We start from the raw sequence: 13,890 nt of genomic DNA on the forward strand, positions 1-13,890 counted from the left end.
CTATTGAACACGAATGTGAAAGTATTGGCTAAGTTGTTGGCGGGGAAGATGGCGAAGTGTGTCCCGGGGTGGTGGCAGAAGATTAAACAGGCTTTGTGAAGGGCAGGCAGTTGGTGAGTAATATAAGATGGCTGTTGAATGTGGTGATGAATCCATCGGGGCTCTGGTACTGGAGGTGGTGGTGTCCATGGATGCGGAGAAGGCATTTGATTGGGTGGAGTGACGGTATTGTTCGAGATTTTGGGAAGGTTTGGGTTTGGGCTGAGATTTGTGACATGGGTACGGTTGCCGTATGTGGCACCAAGGGCGAGGGTGAGGACGAATGATATGAGCTCACAAAGCTTTGACTTACACAGGGATACAAGGTAGGGGTGCCCGCTGTCACTACTGCTGTTTGTGCTGGCCATAGAGCCATTGGCGATGGCTCTCCGGGGGTCGAAAGAGTAGCAAGGGATTGTGAGAGGACTGAGGGAGCACTCTATGCCAATGACCTCTTCCTGTATGTTTCGGATCTTCTGGAGAGTATGGGAAGGACTATGAGTCTGTTGGGAAGGTTTGGAGGGTTTTCAGGGTACAAGCTGAACGTAGGGAAAAGTGAGGTATTCCCGGTGAATGAGCTGGCACAGCGGGCTAATTTAGGGGGGAATGTCATTTACAGTAGCGAGGGATAGGTTTAGGTATTTGGGGATTCAGGTACCAAGGGAATGGACAGGGCTCCATAAGTGGAACTTAATGAAGCTGGTGGAGGAGGCCAGGGAGAATCTTAAGAGGTGGGATACACTGCACTTAACGCTGGCGGGGAGGGTCCAAGTGGTGAAAATGAAATTCTGCTGAGGTCATTGTATATCTTTCAAGCTCGACCGATCTTTATACCAAAGTCCTTTTTTCGGAACGTGGACACGATCATTTATGACTTTGTATGGGCAGAGAAGGTGCCGAGGGTTGGGAGGACTCTGCTACAGAGGCAGAGGCAGCAGGCGGGGTTGGCATTGCCGAACATGCTTCATTACTATTGGGCGGCAAATGTGGACAAGGTGTAGCGGTGGTGGGAAGGAGAAGGGGTAGAATGGGTTAGGATGGAGGAGGAATCTTGTACGGGGTCTAGTTTGAGGGCTATGGTGACGGCAGCATTGCCATTGGCTCCAAGTAGGTATTCAGGGAGCCCAGTGGTGCAGTCCACAGTGAAGATATGGAATTAGTTGAGGAGGCATTTTAGGGTGGAGGGGATGTTGAGCCAAGGGGGGATGGATAGTGTATTCAGGAGGTGGAGGGAAGTGGGGCTGGTCAAGGTGAGGGATCTGTATTTGGAGAAAGGGTTCACCGTTCAGGAGGAGCTAAGGGAGAGGGTGGAGCTGCCGAGGGGGAGTGAGTTCAGGTATCTGCAGGTTAGGAACTTTGTGCGAAAGATCTGTAGGGGGTTCCCTAGGTTACTGGGATACACCCTGCTGGAGTGACTGCTGCTCCCAAATGTGGAAGGGAGGGAAGAATTGGGGATTATATACAAGTGGCTGGGGGAGCAAGGAGGTGAGCGGGTGGAAAGAACAAGGAGAAATGGGAAGCGGAGTTGGGAGGGGAGATCAATTGGGGAGTAAATGGGACCTCCTCATGTGCAAATTTGAGCCGGATCCAGTTTAAGATGGTGCACAGCCGCGCCGGCCGAGGGTCATTGAACGTGCCCCCCACCCTGCCGAGTTTCGCAGAGTCTCGCCAGTGTGAGTTACGTATGGTCCCACCCAGTGGGACCTTGGAGTTCTGGCTGTGGGGGCTATTCTGATGGGGGGATGGGGGGATGTGGAGGGGATCCGACTCTGGCGGGGGCCTCCACTGCGACCAGACCTGCAATCGGGGCCGACCGATCGGTGGGTGGACTAATTCTGAGGGGGGGTCCTAAATTCCTCCGCTCCGGGCCCATGTAGGGCTCCGCCATATTGCCCGGGGGCCGGCGCAGAGACGGCAACCCACACGCATGTGCGGACCCGCGCCAGCTTTCGAGCGCATAGCACTCCGGCACTGTACTAGCCCCTGAAGGGGTGAATGCCTGGAGCTGGAGGCCTGTTGCCGCCGCGCCAGTTTTGACGCCGGCGTCAACACTTGGCCAGGATTTCGGAGAATCCCGGCCGTGGAGTTGCAAGGTAAGTATTACAGCTTCCCACTGCCCTTGTCTGAACTGCTCTCTAGCTTCGAGACAGGAGCCCCTTTTCTGAGGGGGGGAGGAAAGTCTTTGTGTGTGTGTGGGAAGGGTCTGCTCTGTGTGTGGGGCAGGATCTTTGGAGGGGATTCCTAAAGCAGTGGCTCCTTGTGGGGGGTCTCCCAATTACAGGGGTCCCTGTGGGGGTCCCCCTATTACAGGGGTCCCTGTGGGGGTCCCCCTATTACAGGATCCCTGTGAGGAACCCCATTACAGGGGTCCCTGTAGGGGTCCCCCTATTACAGGATCCCTGTGAGGAACCCCATTAAAGGGGTCTCTGTGGGATCCCCCTATTGCAGGATCCCTGTGAGGAACCCCATTACAGGGGTCCCTGTAGGGGTCCCCCTATTACAGGATCCCTGTGAGGAACCCCATTAAAGGGGTCTCTGTGGGGTCCCCCTATTGCAGGATCCCTGTGAGGAACCCCATTACAGGGGTCCCTGTAGGGGTCCTCCCATTACAGGAGTCCCTGTTGCGGTTCCCTATTACAGGATCCCTGTGAGGAACCCCATTACAGGGGTCCCTGTGGGGGTCCCCCTATTACAGGGGTCCCTGTGGGGGTCTCTCTATTACAGGTGTCTCTGTGGGAGTCTCCCTATTGTAGAGACCCCTGGGGGTGTTCCCCTATTACATGGGTCCCTGTGTGGGTCCCCCTATTACAGGGGTCCCTGTGGGGGTCTCCCTATTACAGGTGTCTCTGTGGGAGTCTCCCTATTGTAGAGACCCCTGGGGGTGTTCCCCTATTACATGGGTCCCTGTGTGGGTCCCCCTATTACAGGGGTCCCTGTGGGGGTCTCCCTATTACAGGTGTCTCTGTGGGAGTCTCCCTATTGTAGAGACCCCTGGGGGTGTTCCCCTATTACATGGGTCCCTGTGGGGAGTCTCCCTATTACAGGGGTCCCTGTGGGGAGTCTCCCTATTACAGGGGTCCCACTGCCCGCGGGGTTCAGAGGATGGTGTTCGGGGCACCAATCCCGATTTTACTCCGGCATCCGATTCTCCATCCCATCAGGTTTTGCATTCCGGGTGTCCCAGGGTGGAGAATCCACCCCCACCAAAGGGATCGAACCCTTAGCCACCCCCCACCCGTGGTTGGGGATTGGGTTTAATTGCTCTTGCTGCCTGCTCCAGAGTCCTCCCTTCCAGACTGGAAGCCCGGCCTGTCAATCAGGCTGACCTCCGGGTGGGACACCTATCAAGGAGAAAACATGTATGCCCCACAACATGCAGGGAAACATGAACTCCTCACCTGAAACTCTGTCTCCTCATCTGCACAACATGCCCCCTGACCAAATCCAAGCCATTATTTCATAGACTCACTGATCTCATCTCTTCTGGAGATATTCTCCTACTTTGTCATCAATCTCCTAGTTTCACATCCCCACACAGCTCATTTCTACCTGATTCCAAAGATATGCAAACAGGAATGTCCTCTCTGGGGCCATCTGGACTGGACCGCAATAGCTCTCAGTGTGTCTGTCCCAGTGCAAGCTAATCTGCCCTTCCCAGGAAGAACACAGTTCTTCTGAGGCCCAAATGGACCATGGACCAAAAGAAATTTCCTTATAAAGTTTCCAACTCCCATTGGAACTTCTCCAGCTCATGTTAGAATTTATTTTGCAGAATTGAAATTGTCACTTTGGTACTTTTTTAATAACACCGACAAAAATCACTGTTGAACAATACCTTTGGTTGTCAGTTTCAATAGTCTTGTAACATTGTAGCGAACTCCACCATTTTCGAGAGACAGTAGACACAAGTATTTTCCAGCATTCCTTTCTTCCACTTTCCGAATAACATACTTAGTCCCTGTGTGGACATTACCCTTGCAATCCTGAAAGATACAAGAACATAACTGATCATATTTTTCACCTGATGGAGCTGATAATCTGCCCTTTCTTGAGATCGCCTGCTTTACATCCTATTGAAGTTAATGAGCAAATTCCCCAACAAGTGTGTGCCCTGCTCAACCAAATAATCACACAAGTGGTGAAGGTAAAACTTTATTTGTTTATTTATTTTTATGAATTTGGAGAACCCAATTATTTTTTCCAATTAAGGGGCAATTAAGTGTGGCCAATCCACCCACCCTGCACATCTTTGGGAAGATAAAAATACATGCCCACTTTATTTTCGTCATATTCTCATGGATAGCACATCCAAGATATGCATCAAATATCTGAATAATCAGGGGTATGGCCCTTCCACTTCAACAATAGGTTACAAAATATGCCAAGAGCCTAAATCATATACTTTCGTTTTTGGTCAGACTGAATTACAATAATAATAATTCTATCAGCATCAATGAACTGCTAAAAGATGGAAAGAAAGAAGGAAAGAAAGAATAAACTTGCACGTATATTGCACTTCATCTCATCCTTAGGGTGTTTCAAATTGCTTTAGTCAATGAACTATTTTTGAAGTACAGTCAGTATAGTTCAGTATTAATGACCTCCCTTAATAGAAGTATTCTATCCCTGAAAGTAATGTCATCTCTTTTATGGAAAAAGTTTTTATTTTTAAATTTGGAGATATATATATTTGTGACATTTAACACTTTTTCTTTGCAAAGCTTCAATATGTATACATTAATTGAAACAATTTTACAACAACATAAAAATTTAAATTGTATCCAAAAGGTATGTAATTATACAAAGGCATGAACATTGTTATACCTTCAGCCATTTAATATTGTTTTCCTTATTGCTGTAATCTTCTAGTTTTGGACAGGGTAATGTAATGGATTTTCCAATATATTGACTAAAAGGATAAATGTTCCCACGACAAAATCCTTTATTCTTCTGCACATTCAAGGTTGTACCTGCACTCATGATATTATAAGTTCTATTCCTGCAAGCAGAAAATAAACACCATAAATTTAATCATAATCCCTCTGTCACTGGCGGGTCGGGTGCAGGCGGTTAAAATGAATGTGTTGCCGCGATTTCTGTTTATTTTTCAATGCCTACTGATTTTCCTGCCAAATACTTTTTTCAGGGAGATTGAGGGAAGGCTAACCTCGTTCATATGGGGAGGAAAGGTGGCCAGAGTGAGAAAGGTGCTGCTACAGTGGGGAAGGCAGGCAGGGGGTTTGGGTCTCCCGAACCTGATGTACTACTACTGGGTGGCGAATGTGGAGAAGGTGCGGAGCTGGGTCAGAGGGGTTGATTCCCAGTGGGTCAGAATGGAGGGGAGTTTGTGCAGAGTGTCGGGACTGTAAGCACTAGCAACAGCACCGCTCCCGATAGCTCTGGGGAAATACTCAGGGAGTCCGGTAATAATAGCTTCATTGAAAATCTGGAGGCAGTTTCGCCAACACTTCGGGTTGGGGACAGAGTCAAGGAAAATGCCGATTCGCGGGAATCACAGATTTGAGTCAGGGAAGTGGGATGGAAGTTTTTGGAAATGGGAAGAGAAGGGGATTAAGACGCCAAAAGATTTTTTTCTTAGGGGTCGGTTTGCAGGATTGAAGGAGCTGGAAGCGAAGAATGGGCTGGAGCAGGGAGAAATGTTTAGATACATGCAGGTTCGAGATTTTGCCAGGAGGGAGATACAGAGCTTCCCGGAGGAACCGGCCTCCACATTGCTGGAGGAGGTGCTTACGACAGGGGGACTGGAGAAGTGGGTAGAATGGGCGGTTTACGGGGCTATTTTGGAAGAGGCTAAGGCACCACTGGAAGGGATCAAAGCAAAGTGGGAGTAAGAGTTGGAAGAGGTTATAGAGGAGGGGGTCTGTTGTGAGGTGCTCCGGAGAGTAAATGCCTCCAACCTCATGTGCGAGTTTGGGGCTGATACAGCTGAAGGTGGTATACAGAGAATACCTCACGAGGGTGAGGATGAGCCAATTCTTTGAAGGAGTAGAAGATGTGTGTGAGCATTGCGGGGAGGGCGCTAATCACGTTCATATATTTTGGTCCTGTCCAAAGCTAGAGGAGTACTGGAAGGAGGTTTTTAGGGTAATTTCCAAGGTGGTGCACGTGAAACTGGACCTGGGTTCCCAGGAGGCCATATTCGGGGTATCGGACCAGCCAGGGTTGGAAACGGATGCGGAGGCAGATATCGTAGCCTTCGCCTCGTTGATCGCCCGAAGGCGGATCCTGCTGGGATGGAGAGCAGCCTCACCACCCTGTGCCCTGGCGTGACGGGGGGACCTGTTGAAATACTTGACCCTTGAGAAGGTTAAGTTTGAACTGAGGGGGAGGGCGGAGGGGTTCTACAAGTCATGGGCATTATTCATTATGCACTTTCAAGAACTGGATAACATCGAACATTAGTTTGGGGGGGGGGGGGCTGTGTGTATTAAGGGTGACTATGGGTAATCCCTGATTCCTTTTTGTCATTTGTTTATGTAAACATGCGGGCTGATGTTTGGGGGTTGGTGGGAGGATGCGATCGTTGTTATTGTTATGGGGATTGACATATCTGTTGCTGATTATTGTTTATTGTTGGTGGGTGTAAGTTCGGGAGAAAATGTGAAAAAGGAGAATAAAAATATTTTTAAAAAACATTTAGTCATAATATCCTTATTATTAACAAGCAATCACACAATAATTAACATTTAACCTGTAGTTAAAACAAATTACTGCAGATGCCGGAATCTGAAACGAAAACAGAAAATGCTGGGCAATCTCAGCATGTTTGACAGCATCTGCAGAGTGGCTGACTCTGTCAAAGCTAAAGAGAATTGGAAATAGGATGATATTTAGCTTAGTTCTCTCTCCACAATGCTGTCAGACCTGCTGAGATTGTCCAACATTTTCTGTTTTTGTATGAGATTTATACTGACCTGGATTCTCCACCCACGATGCAGACGATGCTGATTGTAATTGGGCGGAGAATCGAGCGTCCAGCCAACACGAGGTTCATGTTGGGCGCTGAACCAACCGCTATGCTATGGCCCCTGCTAGCGTTGGGATCAGGATTCGCACCCGCGTGCCAGCGGGAAGATGATAAGCGGGCCCGGCACCAGAGTCTCCAGGACCTCGCGATTCTCCGGTCTTCCGGGCCAGGAATCAAGTGGTCGGGATCCATTACAGATGAAGTGATGGACCACACCATGGGCCAAGGGGGTAACTCCTCAAGGGAGTTGGCCGCAAAGTCCATCCGAGGACCACCCTCCCCCTAACAAAGCACTACTCACCACCCTTCACCTACCGACCACCCTACCACCCCTCCCCCCGCCCCGGAGACCCCCTAAAAGGAGAGACCCCCTCAGGGACCGCCTAACTAAAAGAACCCTCACAGGGACCTCTTTTCTCTTTTCTAAGGGGTGTTGTGTTGGTAGTGGCAGGTTAAGAGATCAGAACATGTTAAAGGCAGAATAGATGTTAGCTGTGTGACAAAGGACAACTTGGAACAGGAAACAGATGTCCCTCGTTGAGTGGAGTGTGGGGAGAAGAGACAGTGGTGAGGCAAAAACGAATCAATGGAAGAAATTAAAATAAATTGATAGAAATAAAAATGGGGTGAAGGTGGAAAGAGATTTCAAAGTCTGAATTGTTGACCTCAATGTTAAGTCCAGAAGGTTGTAACGTGCTTAATTGGAAGCTGTTCCTCCTGTTTGCACTGGGCTTCACTGGAACATGGCAGCAGGTGAAGGATGGACATGTGGCCATTTAAAAAAAATAAATTGAAAGTACCTCATTTTTTTTTTCCAATTCAGGGGCAATTTAGCATGGCCAATCCACCTAACCTGAAACCCACACAAACATGCAAGTGCCTGTGACTTGTGTCATAATATACACCAGTATATCATGGTGCAGACACACACACTGATTGACACACAGCAAGACCAATCAACACACACAGCACCGCAGCCAATCACCAGTTAGAGCACACTCACTATAAAAACAGAGGGCATCAGTTTTCCTACTCATTCGGGATGCAGCCTCTCAGAAGGACAGAGCTCACAGCTTGCAGCACAGATCTTCACCGTGTGCTGAGTGCATAGACTGGTTAGGATAGGCATTGGTCTTTAGTTTAATCTCACATAGTGTCGGCCCACAGTGAAAGTATGTTCAACAGTTTCTAGCTTAACAAAATAGTATTATACTATGTCAAGTGTTGGTAGCCTGTATGTGTTACTGCTGAGGTAAACGCAGTCTCCACGGATCCAGAGTACCCAACACTTCAACTTGGGCCGGAATCAGTGCCATGAAGCAGCAGTGCTAACCACTGCACCACCGTGCACCACCTGGACATGAGAGCAGGATGGTGAGTTGAAATAGCAAGTGACAAGAAGGTCTAGGTTCCGCTTGCAGATGGACTGAAGGTCTTCTGCAAAGTGGTCACTCAGTCTGCGTTTAGTCGCTCCAATGTAGAGTCGACCGCATTGGGAGCAGCAAGTGCAATAGACCAGATTGAAGGAGGAGCACGTGAAGTGCTGCCTCACCTTAAATGAATATTTAGGCCATGGGATGGTGAGCAGAGAGGAGGCAAAGGGGTAGGTGTTGCACCTTCTGTGATTGCATGGGAAGGTGCCGTGAGGAAAAGGTGAGGTATTGGGTGTGATGGAGGGTTGGTCCAGGATATCCTGGGGAGAAGGGTCCCTGTGGAATGTTGACAGTGGGAGTGAGGGGAAGATTTGGTTGATAGTGGCATCATGCTGGAGTTTGCAGAATTGGAGGAGGATGATCTTCTGAATGTGGAGGCTGGTGGGGTGAAAAGTGAGGACAAAAGGACCCTATCTTGGTTCTGGAAGGGAGGGGAAGCGGTGAGAGAAGAGGTGCGGGAGATGGATTGGACATGGTTGAGAGCTCTGTCAACCACAGTTGGTGGTTTCCAGTGGACATTTTGCCTTCGTTGCTTGAAAATATTTTTGGTATTTCCTTCTGCCCTTCTTTCTTTTCATATAATACTGTAAAACAGCTTTAACCCAGGAATGGTGGCTTCGATAGGTACTCAGGGTCTAAAACAAAAGGGCAAGGTGGTGGGGCTAGGGGTGGGGGTGAGCAGAGAGGGCGGGTGTAAGACTTTGGCATAGGTAACCCAGACGTCTAGGTTTGCTGGGGTTCCTGCAGAAATTAACAATAGACCATCTTTCCATTTACAAAAAACGGTTTCCAACCCGACAGCCATAGATTGACATCAAGGTGGAGGGCGGGAGGAGACCCCAGGTCGGACATCGGGGTAAGTTAGACTGGCAGAGGGGATGAGCAGTGGGGATCCAGTCATATGGTGGTAAGCTTGTTGGAACTGGAGGAATCACACTCCTGCTCCTCCTGGTGCAATAATGACACTCTCCTATGGATCTTGCCATTCTTGCTTCTTTTTAACTGTTGTGATTCCTGAGATCCAGGAATCCTGATCTTCATGTATTACAAATAAAAATGCTGTTAAAATGGAGGCACACTCCTTAAAAGTTTCCAATGTCCAACTTGCCTGCTGAGTAAGGAAGTGAGCAGGTTGAACAGGTGATAAAGCTTTAAATGTTTCCCATTCCCAAATGTGCCCAATCCACCTATTTTTGGAGGAGAGCCTCTCAGATTACTAAAAGGTAAAAGATGGTCTGCAGTTGAATAGTGATGCCACTGTTTGGAAAAACTGATCTGTTTGATCCGGAGGTCAAACGTTGCGGCCAATATATCAAAAGACTTCGATACCTTTTCACTGCCAATGAAATCACGGCAGAAGAGAAACAAAAAGTAATATTACTTATTGTTTGCGGCCCACAAACATAACCTCGTGCCAATTGACAGTCGCCATTTTACCATCATCTCGGACCATAAACCATTACTTAGGATTTTTTGTGAAGTTAAGCCTGTCCCACCAATAGCTTCAGCCCAGTTTCAAAGATGGGCACTGTTCTTGGCTGCATATTTGTATTCCTTTCAGCATAGATTGGGAACCAACATATTAAATGTGGCTGCTTTGAGCAGGCTTCAATTACCACAAACAAATTTTGAACCTCCCACACTGCAGGAGATTGTCCTGGCTCTATGTTTTCTTGATACCTTATCTACTTCACCTGCCCACATTAAAGCATGGGCCAACAGAGACCCTGGTATTGTCAAGAGACTGGTTCTTAAAGGCTGGTATGTTGAGAAATTGGATCAGATTAGGTCCTATATGCAATATAGGGATGAAATCGCTTGCGAGGACAGGTCCCCCTGTGGGATTTCTGAGCAATAGTGCCACCCCCCACTGGCAGCCTCTTCTCCAAGAATTACACAGTGGTCACCCGGGGCAATCTGATATTGCAACATCCTGCTTATTAACAATAATCCTTTTACTCTATATGATCTTGCAAAAGGTGGGCTGACAATCTCAAAGATCAATGCAGGTGATCATTCTTTCATCAAAGCCAGCATATAGCCTTTAGCATCAATCAGGCGGGCCCCGGGCAGATGGGTGCAGACTTTTACACTGCCAACCAATGTGCCATAAAGTTAAAAGCAAATTACTGTGGATACTGGAATCTGAAACAAAAACAGAAAATATTGGACAATCTCAGCAGGTCTGAAAACATCTGTGGAGAGGGAAGGGAGCTAATGTTTCGAGTCTGGATGACTCTTTGCCGAAGCTTTGATAAAGAGTCATTTCAAACTTGAAACACTAATCCCATCTCTCTCCACAGATGCTGTCAGACCTTCTGAGATTGTCCAGTCAATGGGCCAGTTCCCCAGTTCCATCTTGCTTACAGGCCTTTTCGCAAAGACGGCATGGGGAGAGGGTGGGGGCAGCAGCAATTTAAAATGCCTATTAAGGCCTGTTGTCAGAGGCCGACTCGAATTTTCCAATAGGCCTCCAAATTCCCTGCATGGGGAGGGAGATGGGACAGTGCAAGACAGAGAAGCAGCCTTCTGGCAATGGATCGGGGAGCCAGCACTGCAGGCAGGCTTAAAAGGCCCTTTCTGCCTGCCGAGGTTCAAATGCAGCCAGAGGTCACACTGCGAAGCATCTGCCTGTTTGAGAATCTGATTCCAAAGTACCTGGTGCCCACTCAAAAACACTGCGCCGCATTGCAAAATAGTCGAACCTCCAGTGGACATAACACCTGCCAAATTCTGCTCGTGTTACCTGACATAAGCTGATCCAACAGGTCCCTGGGTGAAAATTTTAGTGCTGGTGTGGGTAATTATTCTCTTTGCTACTTACGAGACAGAACAAGAATATCTTCCAGTGTCATTCACAAATGCAGGCCAAAATCCTAATGAGGTTCCTTCAAATGTTATTCGGCCTGTTTTTCCTAAAAGCTCCACACGATCACCGTTGGAAATGTCTTTGAACCAGTTGATGCTAAATCCATTTGTTTGAAGGTCACTCAGGACAAGTGGAGTGGAAGCATTGCACAGTTTACAGCGTATACGCACATGTTCCCCTTCAAGAGCTATTGTTTTCGACCCATAAGAGGGACATTTAATCAGATCTCCTAAAATCAAAAGTAGAAAGTTTCAGTGGGAAATGACAGTAAAGTGGTCTGAGTAAAGTGCTATGAGCAGCATATAGATCCTTGTTTATACAGATTCACTCTTTATACTTCTTACTGTGTGATTATGCCAGTCAAAGATATTCCATTCAATGGTTATTTTGGCTATGATGAAGGCAAAATAAATCATAACACAGATGTATTTTCTCTGTATGTAAATTTCCTCCAAAAGGTAATTGTTCTTTACTATTGTTGAGTTCCACAGACACCAATTTACTTTACTGTGTGTCAAAATACTATTTGACCATAGGGGCATTGCAGCCAAGTTCGACAAATACCTCATTTGATATCTATGTGGGCCCTTCTCGCAGGAGTGACTGGATGTGATTAGCAACAGGAAGGTATACTTCCCTCTTTAAGATCAATTATAGTTTCCCTGCTGCTGCTCCAAATTAGTTCAGTTGAATGTTCCTGGACCATCCTGATCAGTATAGCTATATTGACCTTCTCTCCAGCATAAAGTCAAGCTTGGAGATGTTCACTGATGAATATACAACGTTCAACACCATTTGCCACTCCTCAGATACTGAAGAAGTCTGTATTCATCTGCAGCAAGACCTGGACAACATTCAGGCTTGGCGTGATAAATGGCAGGTAACATTCAGGTCACATAAGTGCCAGACAATGACCATATCCAACAAGAGAGAATCTCATCATCTCCCCATGATGTTCAATAGCATTACCATCACTGAATCTGCCACTATCATAGAACATAGAACATAGAACATAGAACAGTACAGCACAGAACAGGCCCTTCGGCCCTCGATGTTGTGCCGAGCAATGATCACCCTACTTAAACCCACGTAACCTGTATACCCGTAACCCAACAATCCCCCCATTAACCTTACACTACGGGCAATTTAGCATGGCCAATCCACCTAACCCGCACATCTTTGGACTGTGGGAGGAAACCGGAGCACCCGGAGGAAACCCACGCACACACAGGGAGGACGTGCAGACTCCACACAGACAGTGACCCAGCCGGGAATCGAACCTGGGACCCTGGCGCTGTGAAGCATTGATGCTAACCACCATGCTACCGTGAGGCCCCTAATATACTGGAGGTTATCATTGATAAAAACTGAACAGGAATAGCCATATAAAGACTGTGGCTACAAGGGAAGGTCAGAGACTGGGTATTCTATGCAAACTCACCTCCTGATTCCCAAAGTCTGTCCACCATCTACAAATCCCATATCAAGAGTTTGATGACATACTCTCCACTTGCCTGGATGAGTGCAGCACCAACAACACTCAAGAAGCTCGACACCACCTAGATAAAGCAGCCCGCTTGATTGGCACTAACCTTAAACAATCACTTCCTTCACCACCGACGCACAGTAGCAGCAATGTGTAACATCTACAAAATTCACTGCAGCAGCTCATCAAGGCTCCTTCAACAGTACCTTCCACACCTGCAAACTATAACATTTAGAACGACAAGGGCAGCAGACACTTGGGAACCCCACCACAGTCAAGTTCCCCTCCAAGCCACACGACATCCTCACTTGGAAATATATCACTGTTCCTTCACTTGCTGGGTCAAAATCCTGGAAATACCTCCCTAACAGCACTGGACTGCAGTGGTCCAAAAGGCCATCACTTTTTCAAGGGCAATTAGGGATGGGCAGTAAATGCTGGCCGAGCCAACAATGCCCATATCCCGTAAAATTTTAAAAATGCCACTAGATAAGTGCGGTGAGCATCAGGAAATGTGGATTATATTGTAAATGAATTCTGAAGGCACTATTATTGCACTGTAAGGCCTAGAAATTCACTGGCACCTAAGCATCCATCATGATGCATAATGGAAGTCCCCATTTCAGATTTAATTTCTACTATAGGCATCTTAAGTACACATCTGAATGATTTAGGAAGTTCATTATTGTAAGTAATAAGGAATCTACACTTGTTTGAGGATCCGTTTTTGGAATTGGGTTACTTCAGCTCTTTACCCAACACGTTATAAACTCACTCAACAACTCATGATGCTAACAGACGAACATGTGCTACTTAAAAGGCTCATAGATACATAGATACATAGAAGATAGGAGCAGGAGGAGGCCTTTTGGCCCTCCGAGCCTGCTCCGTCATTCATCATGATCATGGCTGATCATCCTAATCCTGCTTTCTTCCCATAGCCTTTGATCCCATTCTCCCCAAGTGCTATATCCAGCCGCCTCTTGAATACATTCAAAGTTTTAGCATCGACTACTTCCTGTGGTGGTGAATTCCACAGGCTCACCACTTTTTTTTAATAAATGTCTCCTTATCT

At 47.4% G+C, this 13,890-nt stretch overlaps 1 protein-coding gene across 2 annotated transcripts in view; it reads right to left on the reverse strand.

The window, feature by feature from the left end:
* The window catches only part of LOC119977575 (interleukin-18 receptor 1-like), a 62,733-nt gene that overhangs the window by 35,649 nt on the left and 13,194 nt on the right, over nucleotides 1-13,890 (reverse strand). For both annotated transcript variants that reach the window (XM_038818677.1, XM_038818676.1), the window contains exons 4-6: nucleotides 11,285-11,558; nucleotides 4,864-5,038; nucleotides 3,875-4,022 (exon numbers count right to left, since the gene is read on the reverse strand). In XM_038818677.1, coding sequence (XP_038674605.1) covers nucleotides 3,875-4,022; nucleotides 4,864-5,038; nucleotides 11,285-11,558 — 597 coding nt within the window. The remainder of the gene's footprint in view (nucleotides 1-3,874; nucleotides 4,023-4,863; nucleotides 5,039-11,284; nucleotides 11,559-13,890) is intronic.

Source organism: Scyliorhinus canicula, chromosome 14 (assembly GCF_902713615.1).
Source record: "Scyliorhinus canicula chromosome 14, sScyCan1.1, whole genome shotgun sequence".
Taxonomy (NCBI): domain Eukaryota; kingdom Metazoa; phylum Chordata; class Chondrichthyes; order Carcharhiniformes; family Scyliorhinidae; genus Scyliorhinus; species Scyliorhinus canicula.